The sequence below is a fragment of the Struthio camelus genome, chromosome 3, assembly GCF_040807025.1.
Source record: "Struthio camelus isolate bStrCam1 chromosome 3, bStrCam1.hap1, whole genome shotgun sequence".
Classification (NCBI taxonomy): domain Eukaryota; kingdom Metazoa; phylum Chordata; class Aves; order Struthioniformes; family Struthionidae; genus Struthio; species Struthio camelus.
In genome coordinates this window covers 34823274-34843074 of record NC_090944.1, presented here as the reverse complement: position 1 = coordinate 34843074, position 19801 = coordinate 34823274, and the positions used below count along the sequence as shown (strand labels likewise).

The following is a 19801-nucleotide window of genomic DNA, read 5'->3' as shown; positions in this document are numbered from 1 at the left end:
ACTAGCTTTGAAACATGATCTTTTATTTCATTAAAAAACACTCTTCCAATCTCCTTTCTAATTAATATGAGCCAGCACAATCTGTCAAGTTAAAATCTCAGTATGTAATAAAATATGTGTATCACCACATTCAAGAAACAAAGTTGAACTGATCATTCAAGCATTGTGCTGGCAGAAAACTAGAAGGTCTCTATTGCTTTGGCTGGCACTGCTTTGATCCTGGGTTTGATAGAAAGGCTGAATGATGAATAGTAAGCAGACATTTCTCACCAAAAAACTAGATGAATTTTAAGTAAAATGTAGAACATGCAGTAACTGCTTGTGCTAGTCAGAATTAAAATGATAATTGAGTTTAATGTTCCAGTAATCGAGCTGATGACTTAATATAGAGAATTTCTTTATACATTGGAATGTGTGTGCATGTGACAAAATAGCTTCTTTTAAAGAGGCTAAACTGTCAGTTTTCAGCCAGCTCTACACCTCGAAAGGAAAAATTTGGGTCAACCCCAAATTCAGATCGTCAATGACCAAAGGACTTCTGTTAAAGCAAGTCCTCCACAGTGCAGACTAATTCTGTACAATTAACCTCTTCAGCACCTGTAATAGTCTGCCAAATATCTGAGCTCCTGCCCTGAGCTCAAAGCAAAATACAATAAAAAAGTGTAAGTAAATTAATTTTAGCATCATATTCACATAGGCAAAATTACCAATAGACACACACTGAAGATTATAGATATGATGAATTTAGAGCAGTGGTAAAACATTTCATGTCTCAGTCGTCAGTGCCCTGACCTGCTTGCTCCATGCTAGAGGCACGACATACCTCACGACATGAGTAGATGCCTGTGTCTGCTCCGTGCTGACTCCTCTAGTGCAGCAGCAAGATGAGGAGCCATACAAAATTAGATATTTCTGCATGTAAAATATAAAGTCATTATAAAAGTACTTACATATCTGGTTTCGCGTCCAGCTGCTCTGTGCATTGCTGTTGACGACTGTATACAAAATAAACACACATTAACAGCAAAGAATTGAGGAGCACCTCAGAGAGTTTTTCCTAATGATGGCAAGTTATTAATTGCTCTAACTCTAGAAAACTTCGGTTTGAAGTTGGCCAGAAAGAGATACATGAGAATAAGGTTATTAAAATCTTCCTTTAAATGTTAATAATTGAAATTACCATTTCATTTTTTTTATGTGACAAAATTTGATCTCGCTCTACTAAAGCCGACCTTTAAGTTATCTCTGAGGACTCTCATGATAAAATGCATATTAATAGACAACCACAGGTGTGATTGCCCCATGAGATTTAGCTTACGTTTGCTCACAAAATAGCATAAAACTGACTTTCTTTCATTTTCTCATTTGCAAGAACTCGCTTTCATCTGACTCTTCTCCTCATCCATGCTATTTCTAAACATTTATATGGAACACACTTTTTTCTTCCCCTCTATGACTCCCTTTTACCTTCGATTTAAATGCTTTAATCTCTTATTCTGAAATCTTCACAACCTTTACCTTTGTACCCTACACTGCATCCTGTTAAGCTCATTTATTTCCTCTTTATATGATTTACTTATTGCTGACTGATGCCTGTCCACTCAAGTGAGTAGACCCAAGGAAGAAGGTTTTGGATCCTATAGCTCTGCAGTCCGACTTGGTAGTAGCGTCTTAACCACATTGAATTCAGTGTGGGCACTGGAAAACATTTCTTGAATATAAGTCTCTTTCTACTTTCTCAGCCACTGTCCTATATCCCTCTTTCAGCTGCCTGAAGCCTGATTCACCACTGCATACTACTTGACAGAAATAATTTCAAAAAATGAAAATGAAGTTTGAAGAGTGCATAAAATATACATACTCAAGAATACCGCTTCTGTGCCCTATTTTTGCATAGTGGATTGGACATTGTGTAGGAGAGGTTGAGTTTATTAGCTTGGAAAGGTTTTTGATGTGTCCTTCTGCCAAAAATCCCTTTTCTCCCATTTTCAGTTGGATTTTTGGCATTTCACTTTCCTATAGCTGCCCAGACCAAGTTGAATTCACCTGGGGCAAATAGAGTACAGTTCTATCCTCTCTTGGTTGGTCATCCTTGTGAACCCAGAAGTGGCACAGAGAGAGTTTATTTCAATTAGAAGTTTAACATCAGAATAGAAAGTTGTCTCTGTCTCTCACTACCTGTTGCTGAGTTATCCAGGGTGAATGGATGTAGAAGATAGATTCTGCTGTGAGTGGCTAGAATTAAAAGGAAATCAGCACTTAAGAGCTTCTATTTATTCATATGAATGATCTCTGTATTTGAAACTGGTACCGAATATGAATAAAATTTTGTTATGAAAGATGTTTTCAATCACTGAAGCTAGAAACCTTACCTCCTCTGTAGTTATGACCCACAGATGGCACAAAATCTGGTGCAAGGTCAGAGATTCTGCAGTACGGAAGGTAAGGTATGAAGCATTTCTTCCTCATAGATCCTAGCCTCTGAAACTTTATGAATAATGGACAACTTCTCTTTCATAATATTACTACTTCTGACTTTGGGAAAGCATCCTGCAATAAAGACTGCAGTGGCTCCAGGGTTACAGCTCTATCCTTCCATATCTTTTAAAACACCAAACACTTCCACTGATGTTGCATCCTTTAACTGCAGCTTTCTGTTGTCATAGGCTTTACAGTCTTGATTTGATTTGCTTTGGTGATCACCTGCACAGATTTTTTTTGATGTGCAGGTAGTCTCATTCGCTTACCTTGCCAACATCTGACTCCGAGGTCATCTGCAAGAAACTTGGAGAAGATTCACATCGGCGCTGAAAAATGATTTTCAAAAGAGCACAAAATTCATTAATGATGAGCGGAAAAGAAAGGAATAGAAAAAGTCAGTCTCACATAATGATGGATTACCATAGGCAATGGATCCTGTAGGACCTGGTCAATGACAGCACACAACTCTTCTGTTTGTTGTCTAAGTTGGGCAGGGGAGCACATCTGAAAAAGGAAGAAGCATCACTCGATCAGCCTTTGCTTTGTATTTTGAAATAGAGATTTGGAAGAGATTTGGCAGAGATTTGGAAGAGATATAACAGTACTACCTCTGAGTGAGTGTCCAAAGTGGTACCTTCAGTCAAAGCGGTCTTGGTTGGCTCTTCTAATGCCTACAGTCAAAAAGATTTCATTGTTACACTGAGTTCAAACTTAAAGTAAAAAACAAACACTTTTTGCAATTTTGCATTTCCATATATGGACCTTTTCATTTGACCAGGGAAATACTGAAAAAGAAGAAATTACAAGTTTAGTAAGATTCTTCAGGTTACCATCCTCTGATCCTGAATTAGAGGGTTTTTGGTAAAGAGTGAGAATTTCATGGAAAGTAAAGTTGGATGAATTCGCTCTCTGTTTAAAGATCTGAAACTACCAGGTTAATTTGTCCTTTCCTACCGAAGTTTCCTTCAGTAGTTGTTTTCTTTAAAAAGTGCCAATTGATAGTGATCCCGTGTGGCAACAAATATGGTGCCTAATGTTTTTGGACTTATACAACGTCCACAAACTCTCCAAAAAAAACAAAGGTTTCTTTGTTTTTGAATATATCTCCAGCCTTCCAACATCCATACTTGGATCAAGTTTGAGAATAGTGGGAGTCAGTCTGCAGATCCCTCATCTTTTCAGGAAGTTTGGAACACCCACAAAAGCCAAATTTCACTTCAGCACTCAGTTCCCTTTTAATCTTCTTCCAGAGTCTGTGAGGCACACTCTCACTGCCATCACCCATTTTTGCTTTGAAACCATTTTCAAATAGACTCCATGCCGAGACCAAAAATTACTCTGGAATCATGCTGATGAATGAATCTGAACTACTCAGGAGGAATCAGCAGGGTTTGTATATTTTTTGTTTAGCATATTATGTTTCTCTGATGTTTCATTTTATTAGTTATATGCAAAAATAAATGATAATAAGAGCAAAAAAGAGTCTGCCTATAAAGCTAGGAACACTCCACTTTTCAGGCATGTGGGATTTTGTGGCAACAAACTGATCTCAGTGTGGTACATAGCAGGGCTGCCAATCACAGAATGCATACATGGAGCTGAAAAGAAAATTACAGAATCTTTAAGAAAGAGAAAATAAGCATGTAATGAAGTAATTCTTTTTTTGAATGTAATTTTACTGAGTACAGTTTCTTTTTTCTTTTCTTGCCCAGCTATTGACAGCATAGGTCTAGGTATTCATAATTGAAAAGGTAGTGATAGTTTACTTTTGTTATTATTTTTAATACCACCTGCAAATAATTCTGCCAACATAGAAGCACATTTATGGAACATCATGTCTTATATCAGAGTGTACAGTAAGAAAAAAAGAAGAGGTAGCTTCTTCCCAAACACATTTCTTCCCTCCCCTCCAACTCTAGAGAAACCTATGGCCCTTACATAGTTGTAATTAAAAAAAAAAAAAAGTAAAAGAATGATATAGGTCCTTAAAATCCTGTCTGACATACAGAAATTAATGTCATCTTTTCCTGAGATAGAATATGAAGAAATTAATCTCTTTCTCAACTCTGCCGTCTCATTGCTGCTATCTAGCAAAATTCGCAGGTCAACAGACGGATCTGTAGAAGAGGACATTACAGGGGCTCAATGCTACACTCCAGCACTTTGTCCCCAGTTCCGCTCCAACCTGAATAAAATCCTCCTGGAAAACATAAAATGACGCTGTAAAATGTAAAAGGAAGTGGAAGAGTCATTCCAGTTCCTATTAGGGCCACAATTCTTATATGAGATGATAAGTCTGAATGTGAATGAGAAAAAGTAACCTATTTTGCTAAGCAGTTTCAATCAGTCACACATTTAGAAAGGGGAATTTGCTAAGCTCTTTAAAAAAAAAAGAAAAGAAATCAGTAGGATAATACACATAATACATTAATCATTGAGAAAAAATATATATTTCTCTTTATATTTGCTTCACCGAGGCAATGGCAAAGGCTGAACACATTTGGAAACAGTTACCCAGAAGCTACTAAGCAGACTTTCTAGAAGAGTTATAGCCACATACACAAGTCTGTGTTAAGAATCAAGACTTTTGGAGCCTGGATAATTTTAGTACAAAATGTCCATTGCTTTCAATAGAAAATGGGATCCCAAATACCTTTGAAGTTTGTAGCCTACTTTTACAGAAGAACTCAGGTGAGTGCAGCAACAAGGACTCTGAGTTCAAGGATCCCTGTGAAAGGCTGCCACAATACAGCAGCCACTCTAGAGAAACTCACAGTGTTCTTGTTCCTTTTTGAATCCTTGAGGAAGAAAAATTATAAAGTGATCTATCTAGTTTCTTTCACTATTTTTTTATCCCTTTTTTCCACAAGAACAGTCTGAATTCTCCAAATAAAAAGAAGAAATAAAGACCACTAGATTTCAGGCATAGCTAATGTCTCTACAAAAATGGTTCTGTTTAATATGTTGGTAGTTTTTCAAAATGAAACTGAATATTTTTTTCAACAGTGCATTCTTTTTACATTTCCACATAGAGAAAAATGTAGGATTAAAAAAGTACTACTGGCATTTCTGAACTCATTACTGGACTTATCATACAGTAATGTTATGATTAATTTACAGTATTAGTGTTATCGGCAGTACTGTTGATTAGTGCTATCAACGGTATTCAAGCTTTGCTCCCTATGCCGATGGTCTAACAATATGAAAAGCATAATATTCCCATTTAGAAATTCCAATTTTTTGATTATATATGGAAAACAGTAACGGGGCCACAATTTAAAAGAATAGTGTAATTTAGAGAATAAAAATGTATTTATGACAGAATTTAAATGTGCAGATGAAATAGCCACTTGCTGAACTGCTAATTTTATCCCTGTGAAAGGCAACTTTGGGGTGTGATGCGTACATGCCGTTGACGTCAGTGATGACTACAATGCCTCCCTCCTTTTTCCCCCAAGCTATTTGACTGCTAATGCTCTATCAGAGAAGAAATGTTACTGATAAACGACCTGAACACAATCTCCAATATTTTGGTAAAAGAGTGAAAGGTCTTGAAAAACGTAGAAAATGTTGAGCATTGTTTTATCCATCAATGAACCACATCAATTGTAGGAAAAAAAAAAATACTGTAACCTGGATCTGCCACAGCTTCCTTCTTACTATTTGACTTACCAAAACCCTGTGCTGAGCAAAGCATAGGAAGTTTTTATCTTCTATTTCTCTTGCATATTTTTCCCATCAATAAGTTTTCCCAAGCCCTCATAACATGAAAAGATTCCTTCTATATAATGGAACTTCACTTACCATCAGTTCCCTTAACTATTTCTTAAAGATCATGGAAAATGCTACTGAAAAAGCCTGACTACTTTTCCTCTTATGAAATAATTAATATTAACAGCTACAACATCTTTGAAAGAGAGAGGGAGCTCAGAGATTGCTCCTACATTGGTAAGCTCCGCTATTGTTACAGATGAACTAAGTCCAGCCAAAGCCCTCTAGGACTGCACAATTTCCCTTTTTTCTAACCGCTAGGTATTGCTCTCTAGCTTCAAGAAGCATTCCTTTCTTTGACATGAATACGTAATCCTGATGTAAGAAATTCAGCTAGTATGTGCACACCAGAAGTACTCGGGGAAAAAATTCAATCTATTTTTATCAAAATATTATTTACAAAATGTTGTCAGAAATGGTTTTCAGGTCCAGGATGAACCTGACATACGTGATAATAGGCAACAGTCTACCAGTTAGGTCTCTCATCTGACATGGGGAAATCTCGGTGTCCAAGTTCCTGTCGTGTGATTTCAAGGAGGGACTTGAATCTACATTTGACATGACCTACCCCTATACCAGAGGGTATTTAATAATACAATAGATAAAAACTCCCGCAAGACAGGAACTTGAAGCTGGGTCTCCAGTACAGTGGATCCCTGCCATATTTGCTCAGTTAAAAGCATTTCTCTCCTTTCATGAAAAATAACTCATTTTTCTCCAGCATGAGGAGGAAAATGCATTTCAGATCCTCTGAATTTTTGATGAAGGAAATACACTGCACTGCCAGTCAGTCTTCTGTGTAGACAATGAGATGCAATTCCTAGATCATCGGAGTTTTTCTAAGGTGTAAAGTCATTCGGAAAGACTATTTTAGACTTTCTTGAAGTTAGTCAAATGGCAATTTGACAAGAGAGAAGATAAAGCACAGCCATACAGAGACAAAATCAATGATGTAACATGTTTCTTCATTTAGAAAGATTTCTTTTTTCTTCATTTGATATAAAACTGAAATCACAGTCATTTGGATAATAAATACAAGTAAGATTAGCCAACAGTGATTTCATTTGCACCCCCTCCACCCACAACCAGTTATACCTAATGCTTTTCAGAAGCCTTGGTACACGTGGGGTAGGTCTAGGCTGTGAGGCATGTGTACCTCGTGGCACACCACATCACCTTGGTTTCACCACAGTCCAAGTCTGCGTGAGGTTTGAGCAGAATATTATCAAGCCCTCCCCCCACCCCCAGCCTGCATGCCCAGGTTTCTTTACCATGTAGATGAGGACCTAGATCTGAGAAATTTATCCCAGTCAGAATGCAAATGGGATGTGTATCTGGACAAGGGCAGCAATACCAGGTTCTCCTGCACAGCCCTTACACTAACTGTTCACAAAAAAACTTTTTATTTGCAATCCCAAGAAGTATCCAATGGAGTTTTGGGGTTACACCTCAAATTTGACATAATTCTGAAGATGAAGCAGGATTTGGTTACGGGATTGTCTACTTACAGTTAGAAATTTATCTGCAGCTCCCTGAAATAGATCCTTCATCATAATGTATTTAGAGCGAAAGATATTTTTATAAATATTTCATAAATAAATTCTCTAAATGATACATATATTACTTTTGAAAATGAAATAATACCTCATTAGGATTGGAATTTTAAATGAGTTTGTGATTTTATAAATATATATAACTATATAAAAGACATTCAAGAGTGAATGTCAGTAGAGGCGTGACTCACTGATTCAGCAATAACTCCGGAAGGAACCACAGCGGACACCTAGTCTGACCTTTTCTTTAAACCACAGAACTACCTGGAGTTACTGTCTGAAGTGCCAGAAAAGTGGTCTGTCTTGATTTTTCTGTGTGATAGAGAACCTATTTCGGTCTCTGGAAAAATTTTCTGATGATTAATTAATCCCCTCTGTTAAAATTTTTTACTTCTTGACTTGATTAAAATTATCCAGCTACCTCTTCTAGCCAGTGGATCCTATTGTCTGCAGGGCTGAACTATTCATTATCATAATCTTATCTTCCTGTGGCCTGAGACCAGAGTTAGTCAAAATGGGCCTTTTGGCTACGCTTGGAGATCCCTTTTATCCATCAAAACTATAGAGCTGTTTCAAGGACAGATTTCCAGAACAGAATTTCCTAATCAGTGAGCATAGCCTATACTCCTTCCAAAATTACATCAACAACTACAGATTACCCAAATTTATTCACCAAAGGCGTGATATTTCTTAAGGGAGATGCACAGTTTCTACTCTACACATAAGAGAGATACGTCTATTAATGCTGGCTTTGATGAAACATTGAAATACCTTTATTAAAGGGATCTATTTATTAAGGAGGCAATCAGAATTTATTATGGCTTAACAAAATTGGATTAATAAGATTTCATTATGGTATCAATGTCAGTTTTCTATCATGTGATCTAATTAATACTCCACAAGAACTGTTACCCTGACAATCCACATCAGAGTTCTGACCATTTCTCAAGAACACTCAAATGAAATAATATTACTATCTTAATTCATTTGACTGGTCATGAGAAACGATTGGAAACGACTTTTTCCACTTAAACAGTGGAAAAAGGCTGACTTCTGAGAACATGCATTTCCAGTTCAATTGCATAGCACAATACTTTTCCAGCGTTTAGGCAGATGATGTATTCCTAAGCATGCACTCGGTTCAGTAATATCTGTGCATTGCAGAACTGCCTTCCTTGCTAAAAGAAAAAAATTCTTCTCTGAATAGATTTTATCCTAAAGTTGCAGGTTAATAAAACGTGATTTATGTAGTTAAAATTTTGCCATCTGGAATCTCTCTCTCTTTAATCCAATGTTTGTATCAAATGGCAGCAACATAATTACTGTCATTGAGCTATGATGTGACATGAGTTTCTTCCTGGTTCCCTCTCCTGATACTTGAGCAGAATACTTGGATATTAAAGCTTAGTACAATGGGGCTTGTGTGTGCTGTTTGATTCCTTAAAGCTTCCTTTAAGACCCATTCTATAAAGGCAAATCAGCTAACACAGCTGGATTAGTTTAGGAGTGGTCTAATTAGCTGCTGGTGTGAATCAATAGATTGTTATCCATAATCCCCAAGATGAGAGAAAGCAGCAAGAAGGTTGTACACCAGACCTGACATAGTCGTGATGCCCGGAGAAACTCAGCTTTTACAACTGTAGTCAGGCTGTGCTGAAAGGTAGAATTTACAAAGTAAATAAGATCCTCACTTGGAGGCAAATCCTGTGTTGCAAAAGTAAAGTCCTGCTAGTGTTGCATGACTGTACTATCTGTACTGAAGGACATGCCAAAGCTAGCATTTTCAATAAAATGGTTGAGAACCACAAGCCCCTCTCTAAATGCAGATATCTTTTGAGTCATTACCTCCATTTTTTTTTTCTGATATTGGAATTAGACTCTACAATTCCATTTTATGCACTAGGGATAAGTTACATACAGCTAGTAAATGTAAACACTCAAGAGAGGGTCAGTGAGACCCTCTCTCAGATGGACTGCCTTTCTTCCGAAACAGTGCAGTCAGATGGCTGCCTTTAATCTGCCAATTTGGAGCACAAGTGGACTTTCCAGCGAATCTCCCGCTCAAACTCACACACTGGGCTTTGGCTTGCAATGCAGAGCAGCCTTAGAGTGCACAAACTGGCCTCCTTTCAGATGAAGTTAACCTTGAAGATGCACTTCAGAAGTTCACTTAATGTTTCCAGTCACCAGCATGCTCTCTGCCCAAACTAAACCCTCCCGAAATACATACTGCAGGGATGTAGGAGCCTCTGATCCAGCTATTTTACTCTACAGAGTCATTTCTACTGGATCATATTACATGCTAATGCAGAAATAGCCATAGTCAGTCCATTCAAGCTATAAGTAACATAAAATTCAGGTTTCATGCAGATGATGAAGAATTTCACTCAGGATGAAAAGAACACTGGAAAAGAAAGTGAGTCTTATCTTTCAGCAAAAAAAAATTATAATTTATATCCGTTAACTGATAACTGCTAGGTTTCAAGGACAAAATCATTGTCTTCAAAATTCTTTATGAAGAGCTAAACTCACATTTTCCAGCGTCTTTGGGCTCTGCAAACTCCTAGTGGAATTGACTGAGCCATGCATGCAAATACATATTTGCATGTGTAGCTAGGGATGCTTGATTTTGTAGAAAGTTATTAGGGGTTAAGCTCCTGAACTAGATCCACAGAAAAGATTTTAATGATGAAACAATAAACTGGGTGCCAGAGTCATTAAGTACGTCTCTTTGATTTATTTGGCATTTCACTCTCATGGCTAATCACAGGAAATTTTTGTTAAACATAATGAGCTGTCCTTTGCGTAAAGCTAATTTGGGCAAAATTTTCAAAAAAAAAGTATTATTGGGAACTTTGATGCTCCTGTACAAAATTTATATTTTCAGCTGACTTCCAAGGCTGCATGATCTAAATAGGGACTATACAACCCAGTCTTTATTGGCAATGTCTGTACTAGTAAATTAAATGCACTAAAGACTGTTCCCTGGAACCGTTCTCTTTTCCTAGAGAAAAGGATTGTTACTCCAAACTGTCTACTAGAAAAGGACCCCTGGTGCATGCTGTCGAACTGCTCCTGGGAGTCGTCTGGGGGAATGGGAGCTGGCAGAGGCCAATGCAATGGCCAGGGCCATTCTCACAGTTTAACAGTATGCCTAAGCAAATTCCAATATCGGGAACATTTCCTCATGTTGTTAAATTTGTTAGCGTAAGCATAGCCATCGAATAATTATTAAGTAACACTGACTGCCTAGTAGGTCCTAGAATAGCCGCACTCCAGACATTTTCAAACAGCAAAAAGGACTTTTAGATATTGCTATAAATGACAATTCATTTAGGAGAGAGTTTTTACAGCAAAATTATTTTTAAAATTCAGATTAGTGAAGACTTTGAGCTCCAGCAGAAGTGGTTGACCCTGAAAAATGGTTCAAATTATAATCCTGAGCAGCTAGTACCCAGAGCTTATATTCTGCAATTTCCCCAACAGAAATGTCGGAATATGTACATAAAGTTGAACGGTCTCAAATACACAATGCATATCCATGTCTTCGAGCAAACACTAACCTTCTGTTCCATTAGTAATGTGTTTGTAGGGATGGCTGCAAATGCCTTGTAGCTTGTCTTGATCTTGTACTGCTAAAAGGGGTGAACCAGAAAGCAGGAAAAGAAGTAAAAAAAAGACAGAAGAGGCAGAGAGAGAGAGAGAGGGAAGAAAGGGGAAAGGTGCGATAGATTGAAAGATGATTCTAATTGTCTCACAGGCACATTGCAATAATACAATGCTTACTTATTACTTAGAAAACTTATATCTTGAAGATGAGCCTAGTGTTTCTATTAAGATTTTAAAGGACTGTAGCGTAATATTTTTGCATCTGGAAACGAAGTAAGACTAAGTGAAATCTTTGTACCAGTTTATAATTTCTTCAGTGATTTTGACTGCTTTCTACTGACTTAATTCCTTAAAAGAAAATAGGAGATGCTGTGGGGTTTTTCCAAGTTTGCTTGTGATTTGAAATGATAGCGCAAAGCTACTTCTGCCAGTACCTGCACCTTGAACTGTCTGCTGCTGTGCAGTGTGCTCCTGGGCCACTGAAGTCAGAGGGATTTCTGTGATTGGCTTTAATGAGACTTATTAGGATCTTTCTTTTCTGAATCACTTAGGTAAGTGGATAAGTCATTTAAGTCATGTGATACTGCCTTTCACCTACTGAATAAGTAAATCCACCACTAAAATATTTCAAGACAATTAAGCAATTTTTTTAGATTTTAACCAGGTGTACAGAGCTGACAACCTATACCACACAAAATGTATGTTTAGGGGCAAAAAAATTCTGAGATCAAGTTTAAAAATTATTTATTTTGAACAATTCATATTTTGGATTATATTAATTTGCCTGGAGATTTTTAACTTTTAGAAATCATACTTTCCACTTTTTCTTTGCAATCATAGATTGTAAATTCAGCTATTTTTAGATGAACATTGAGATTCTTCTATACTATGCAAGAGTTCAAGAGCTGGGACTCTTAATCACAGGACTGCCAGAAACCTTTCTTTTGTAAGCACTTAAACATGTATTTGCAACATGTTTTCCCCTTTCAGCAATATTCCAATAAAAAACATTGACTTTCACAAATTTGCACAATAGTAGTTTTAACTTATAGGTTGAATACTTTTTGTGATATTCATCCAGAATTAAGTCAGATGTTAATCAGTTCTGCTTTTTACTGTCTGTCTACAGCTGTGAATAGTAGTAATTATGAGACAAGAGGCGGAGCAGAATGCTGCGCTTTGGGTTGTTTATTTGTCACTTTTTTCCTGTCTTTATTAAAACTCTTGGTGACTGCAGTGAGGCCAGTATTTTACATTAGATGAAGGAAATTAACCTAGTCCTTGTATCCCCCTTGACACACTGTAAGACACCACCTTTTAATTCTTTCTATGCACGATGTTATAGTCCCTTGGGAGCTGCTCATATTTATTTTCAGTCAGAACTTGGAAACTGTCAATCTTTGAAGAAGTTGATAGAATAATCACAATAATCATACTGAGTGTACAATCTGTTAAAGTAGATCAGTGCAATGTCAGAAATGCACTTTTTTTCTGGTACTTTATATGAGATTTAGCCATTCTAACTTAGATGTTTGCCTTGTAGGTGCTTCATTCAGGCCTAATGTCTTTCATAGTCAATGGAAAGAAACGGATATTTCTACAGAACAATTCACTCATCCTAAAATAAGCATCTCGAACAGATAAAATTAATCACCCTTAGAGACACCATCTTCTCTCCTTTGACAATAATAGAACTGCCTAGCTTATTCACAAATGTCTAACTTTCAAAGGTAAAAAAATGTGAGCTGAATCCTTCCCTTTGAATGTTTATAAAACAGCACCCTGCCTTCCGCATGCGTAGGTACGCATATATTTTTACATATATACAACTTCTATCTATATGTGGACATTAAACACAAAATACTGTGCACTGAAATAGCACATAAGACCAAAATTTCACAGACTTAAATTGGCATATCCACAAAACGTATCCTTGTTTACTTAAAACTGATATTCAACCAATCAAATGAGCACTCAAATGAAATGATACTTCTTCATAAGCTTTTGTGTTTCTACATCTCTAATGAGTATACTGTGACTACTTTGATGTTAGTCGTACTGGTCTATGAACCAAACTAAGATATGTTAGACTATTTAAATGTAAGGGTTAGTATTCTGCTTTAATTTGCTTTAGCTCTTTCAGGTACTGTGGAACCTGTTGAGCACAGTGCGATTATCAAAATCAAGCTGTTGAAGATGAATGTAACATCCTTAATTCAGTTACGTTTCTACAGGAATTCGTTTCTTGACACATTCTGTTGCCTTACTTGAAATGATTAGTGTCAATAATTTAATTTTCTTTACTTTGGCATTTATTACTGTTCAGAATCTGATTATGTTCACATGGTAATCAATGGAAAAATATTGACTATTGCAAAAGGAACAGAAGATTAGACCCTTTTAAAACTAGTTCTTTGTATATTGGTGTTCTAAGGGACTACTGGGGCACATGCAATTAAACGCAAGCTATATTTCTCCACATTCCTTCAGATGCCCAGCTACTGGCACATAAGCACAATCAAGTAAATAAGACTCAAAAATTGTTATTCCTAATGAAAATATTTCCATCCATAACAATGAAAGACATTACTTACTTAGCCACTGATATTCTTTAATAGTAGATATGTTGCATGCAATGTTAAAGCACTCTGCAAATACTGGGTATAATTTTCAGGACCCAGGAGTCTATCACCCATGCATTCTTCAATGGCTAAATATATTTAAGAATCTGATTCCTAGGAACCCAGCAATATTTTTAAATGTCCAGAGACAGTGATGTCTGCTGGCCTGCACTATGACCAAGACAGAAGTAAGCAACTCCATAAGTAAAACTGGGGCAAATATCAACCCGAGGAGTTGTTTCAAAAACATCTTATATGCCTTGCTCAAATAATCACTAAGGGCACCGACAGGACATTGCTACAGTGTGCTAGACACACACCTATAAAGGCTTAAAACCAGCAACTAACCGTGGCAGTGTAGAGCTCCTCATGACTAATCATCTTTTCTGCTTTGTAATAGGGTTACCAGCTGTGCTGAGCAACATGTTGCTACAACTGCTTTGTTCCCAAGCTGGTTTGAGTAGCTCTGTATGCACTCCTGTGCTATATTCAGTAGGAAAAAGCAAATATATAGGAATGACATCCCATTTTTAAAAAGTATAACATTGGCAAGTATAAGCATAAATGTCCTAATATATAAAGCATCTGCAAGTATATGCATTTATATATACACAGATGCAAATACTTAGATAAGTTCATAGGCTGTTCTTTCATTTCCATGAACTGACACATGCATAGACATACACGTGTAAAAGCTCTCCATTAAAGAATATTTTTTGCAAGCCATGTGAGAGCATAATTGCTTTGATATTGTGCTAAGGAAGCAGTGTTCTGTGAATGCTGAAATAAACATTCAATGTTGAAACCTTAGTTTAAAAGATGCTGGTTTAAAAGGTGTCTTCACAGGTGCCTCAACAGTGGTTGAGGCAGCATTAAGGTTGCAAAATTACACATGCAAAAGTCGAGCACTTCTAGATACTACACTTTTCCCTTGATGTTCACATACAGCAACTCTACATGTGAAATTTTTGTCATGCATCAAGAGTCATCAGATGGAGCTGCATGCTCTTTGTCTCATTCTAATGCTGGACTGATTGGCACTAAAGAGACCTAAACGCCGCTTAAGATATTCATGTTGTCTCTCCTCAATCTTTTCCTTTTTTCACTGGAAGTATACTGAGATTTGAGATTGGAGAGTTATCAGAGTCTGGTAACATTAACAAATGAGCAAAACAGAAGTCTGTTGAGCTATTTCATAAACTATATATGCAAATAAATGCGAGCAGGGAGAAAAGGGAGTGCTGAATGCACGCTGCAAACTGAACTTGCAGCCTCGCATTTTAAAGCCAGAAAAGCTCATCTTGCACTGAATTTGAGTCTGCATTTGGTTTAGGGGTTTCAGATCTTCTGCAGCCCCAGTAGAGTTAGCTTTGACTGTATACGTAAAAATTGCACCAGACTAACAGTTCAGGTCTGTTAATCTAGTAGACTCCCTTCCAATCTCAAAGCGGAGTGGGGCAGGGGGCAGTTTTGAAAGTGCTGCTGTATCACCCAAAAAGTGGAATTAGCAGGGAAATTGATAATAGGGAGGACAGAAAGGGTGCAATAGCCTCTGCAAATATAAATCTAGGCAATAGTTATATGTACCACAGCCAGAGCTGGAGGAACTCAGACTTTTCCTTCTCACCAGGAAGTGTGACAATGCACCGTGTATAGACTCGAGCAGAAACTGCAACTGCTTTGCAATCTGCAGGCCCAGTCATGCCTCACGGGCTTTTTTCTTTCAGTTTCTACAGTTTAATTTCTCTTTTTATTTCATTAAGTAATACTGACAGGGTGTAGCGACATGGTACAACTGTGAGTGGTACAATGGTTCCGTTTGGGCTGTTTGTTTTTTTCAAAGAACCATTTGTGACAATTGCTACTTTGTGCTGATTCAAACCTCTCATTTCCAATTAATGTTTTCCAAGCAGTTCAAGTCACCCCTGCCATGACCAGGCTGTTAGCAACACATCTGACACAACTTGATCTGGCAGACCAGGCTGCACATTTGTGCTGTTACCAAATAAATCAGTAAACTATGATAGCCTTTCTGCGCTGGGTAGTGTGCCCTGTCTGCCAGAGAAGAGCTCAGATATCAGCAAGAGGAGACCTAAAGGAAGAAGAGAAAAGACAAAGGAGGCTGGAAAGCCTTCTGCAGCTCTGCTGTCTTCTGCCACGGTCTCCTCCTTTGTGTATAGCAGTTCCTTTTGTCTCCACAGACACCTACCTATCTGCTGCATATTTTTTATCTGCTTTCCTTTCTCTCCGCTTTCCTTCCCCTGTAACTTCTTTTAAGTTATCTTTATATTCAAACAGTGGCTGGAACCCAAGCCCTCCTGCAGCAGTTGCCATCGTTGCTTTTTCTCACTCTGCTGGGGCTCTCCTCCCTCCTCGCAGATGACAAACAGCGGGAGCGTGGCTCATTCGCCAAGTGTGAGACTTTCATGTTTGCAGTAGCGTATCTCTTTGGAAGCTTGTGGGGATTTTTTTCCTCTCACTCTCTGTCTGGCACAAGATCAGAGAAGCACTGAAGAAAGTCAGTACTTTGCCAGCCAAACCAGTGGAGGAGCACACAGAAGAGGGAGAGCCAGGTGGCTGGAGTGGCGTGACCAGAAGCTCAGAGGCTAGCCAGCAATGCGTAAACCACATCCCGCGGCAGGACACAAGACTAGGGGACACAAAAGCAGGAGGTGCAGAAGCAGAGCCCCTGCTGAGGCTGAGCTCGGCATCACGAAGAGGCAGGGTGGTCCTAGAGGGGCAGAGCTCCTGGGGGCTCCCTCCAGGGCAGGGGAGCAGCACGGGCAGGGGCTGACACTTCAGGAATTGACTATTGTAAGAGCCAGTTTAAGTAAATCAGCTGAAGCTGCTTCTAGCTCAGCCCTGCACCTGAAATCACCATACTTCCATTATTTCCAGTGGGAATGTATGTGGATTTACATTAGCTTGGGGTGTACAGAAAATGTTTTACGGTTTATTTTTGGCACACCGTTGTATTAGGTGAGCTTCAAAAATAATAAAGTGCATGAAATGTATTTAAAGCCACTGGACACAAATCCATCTTCAGTAATATCTCCTTCCACCATCAACAACATATTTTTTCTTTATGCTAAATCGTCCCTACAGTTTCTTCTTCCATAATCAGAATATGTTGCTAGCAACTCGGTATGGCAGGATTTAAAGTCTTCACTATCAAGATAGCAACCCTTCCCTTTTTAATATTTTTACCCAGCTCGTTCATTTTGCTAGCATTGTGCAATACGAATGTCATTTTTCCTATGGGGACAAAGAACTGTTAGAAAATAAGCATGCACTAAGAGTACCTTGGGTTTGATGCTTTCATGATCAGGAGGCAGGGAAAAAGACAGTGGTGAAGTCAGCTCTCTGGGTCTTGATAGCAGTGTGCATGGTGACTTGTCTGAGTAAGGAGATCTGCACTTTAGTACTGGTGAGGTGGCAGATTTCTCAGGTCTTGGAGAGTAGGAATTAGACCTATAATTTGTGTGCATCGATGAAGAATTAAGCTGCAGTGTCTGGGAGTGCATATCATAAGTCTGGGGAATAGGTGAAGTAGTATCAGGCCATGAGGGAAGTGACTGCTTTGAGACATTTGAAGGAGTAGGAGAGGAGGCACTCAGCTCCTGATTAGACTTGTGGGATGAATCTGATCTAGATCTAGAAGTCGAATGCGAAAGGCTTGGGGAGGGAGAAGAGTGCTTTTCTAGGGTGGGAGAGACCATGCCACTCTGACTAGGAGAAGAAAGCAAAGGATATGACTGACAGGTAAAGATGGGTGAGTACGTGTGCACCCTCTGTGACCTCTGTGGTCCTCGGGATCTGGAGAGAGGATAATGCATCCCTTCTGGAGGAGAGGGAGAGTGTGAAAGGCAAGAGTATATTGGGGCACGAGGAGGTATGGCAGAAGCAGGTAGCGTAGGCTGTAAATGTGGAGATGCAACTGATTTTCTGTGGGAAGAGATGGAAGATGACAGAGAACTTAATGATTCTGGAGAAAATGTTCTGACAGGAAGGTGCGTTTTAGGAGAAAGCAAGCCAGCCTGAGGGGTGGGGTGCGGCTGTGAGGATAAAGGCATGTGCCGAGCAAATCCTGAAGGCCAGAACTCCTCTCTGTTTGGAGAATCAGGCCCTATAGAAGGGCTTGAGACATATTTCTTTGGGGTTGGAGGAGTTGTTTTGAACTTCTGATCTATTGTGAATGTTGAGGAACCAAGGGAACTAGGAGAAAATGTAGGACAAGAGGCAGGGGAGAGAGGTCTCTGCTGAGAAGAGCCTGACCTTAAAATAGCAGTTAAGAGAGTGAGTCTGGTTGGCAGAGGGGATTTAATTCCTGACTTTGCTGCATTTCCTCTAGATGACATTTGTGTGCAAGGCTCACTTACGCTACCTATGGTTGAAGAAGAACCATAAAGAGAGGGTGGGGACAAAGGTTTAGGGCTAGGACATAATGGTTGTGTTACTATATGTACAGGGATGGGAGATAAAGCATTCAATTTTTTGGAAGAACTGGGGGATAAAGGCTGAGCAGGTGATGCTTGAATTTCAGCTGAACATGGAAGACCTGGGGAGGGACTTGGACCTTTTGCTGGCACAGAGGATGTGGTGAATTCTGCTGTTTTGTAAACATAGCCAGGGGTATGGAGATTCGGTGTTTGTAGGCTGTCATATAACCAAGAACTGGAGTAACAACTATTTGATGCAGAGGAGGATATATTAGACATGGAAGGAGGTGGACTGTGGAAAGTAGACTTAAAGTAGAGAGATGAATCTTGTTTAGAAGACCCAGCTGGTGACTGCCAGTTGTTATGGGAGTCTTCCAGTGAAGAGGCTTGATTCAGGTTAACCATGTCACCACCCGCTACTTTCAGATTAGTTGGAGAAATTAAGCGGACAGCAGATGTTTTAGAGGAAAGATGATCAGAGGTAGAAAGAGTAGAAATTAACTGGAGAAAAAAGAAAAAAGAAATGTTAGCATAGGCGGACTCTGTGGAACTGTTAAGCATCCTACATCTCACTTCTGTGGTCATGCGTATAAAGTTTTCATTAGTACTGTTCTGTGGGTTAAAAGCACAGGGCTATCTTAAACTAAGTGATACAGCCTGATGGATAACCCTCTCACGGGAGGTGCCTGAGCACAGACAAGTTACGTGTTACTTTATCTTTATGAGATCTTTGTTCTGCTGATACAAACAAGGTCCAAGGCTACTGTATATTTTATTTTAAGTAAAACCCAAGGCAGTTGTGCCATCGGTGTCTAGAACTCTGATACCATTTGCATTGTGTAAACATAACTTTAGGCGAGAAACTTCTAATATCATCCCATTTCATTCTACCAGTTCAGCAAAAAGTAGCCCTTCTGTAAATGAGATTCAAGTACTTATTTTCTTGTTCAGTAAACAACATCTTCTGCAGCACTGTGATATCAGAATGAGAAATTTTCTCAGAAGCAACTTACATCAGAACGCCCAGTTTGTTTCTCATTCTTCCTGTCATTTATAGAGCAATGCGTTTGACAGTTTTCAGATATATAAGAGCCCTTGTCCCCTTCTCCACAGTCTTACAATAAAATAATAAAACACTAATTAGCTCTTTCACGAGTGTCTGTTTTCTTAGGTCTATTCTAATTAGGATTTGACAAATCTAATTATAGCATGCAAGTATATTATCAACTCTTAAACAGTTTTATGCTTTTGAAGAAAGCAATTATCTCACAATATTCCAAGTTATTATAATGCTAAGATTAAAAACTAGGGCATACACAATTTGAAT

General features: G+C 38.5%; 1 protein-coding gene across 1 annotated transcript in view; it reads right to left on the bottom strand.

The window, feature by feature from the left end:
• The window catches only part of MLIP (muscular LMNA interacting protein), a 121557-nt gene that overhangs the window by 40930 nt on the left and 60826 nt on the right, over positions 1–19801 (bottom strand). The window contains exons 5-10 of the mRNA XM_068936417.1: positions 17338–18975; positions 11369–11440; positions 3090–3152; positions 2902–2985; positions 2748–2807; positions 951–995 (exon numbers count right to left, since the gene is read on the bottom strand). Of these exons, the coding sequence (XP_068792518.1) occupies positions 951–995; positions 2748–2807; positions 2902–2985; positions 3090–3152; positions 11369–11440; positions 17338–18975 (1962 nt within the window). The remainder of the gene's footprint in view (positions 1–950; positions 996–2747; positions 2808–2901; positions 2986–3089; positions 3153–11368; positions 11441–17337; positions 18976–19801) is intronic.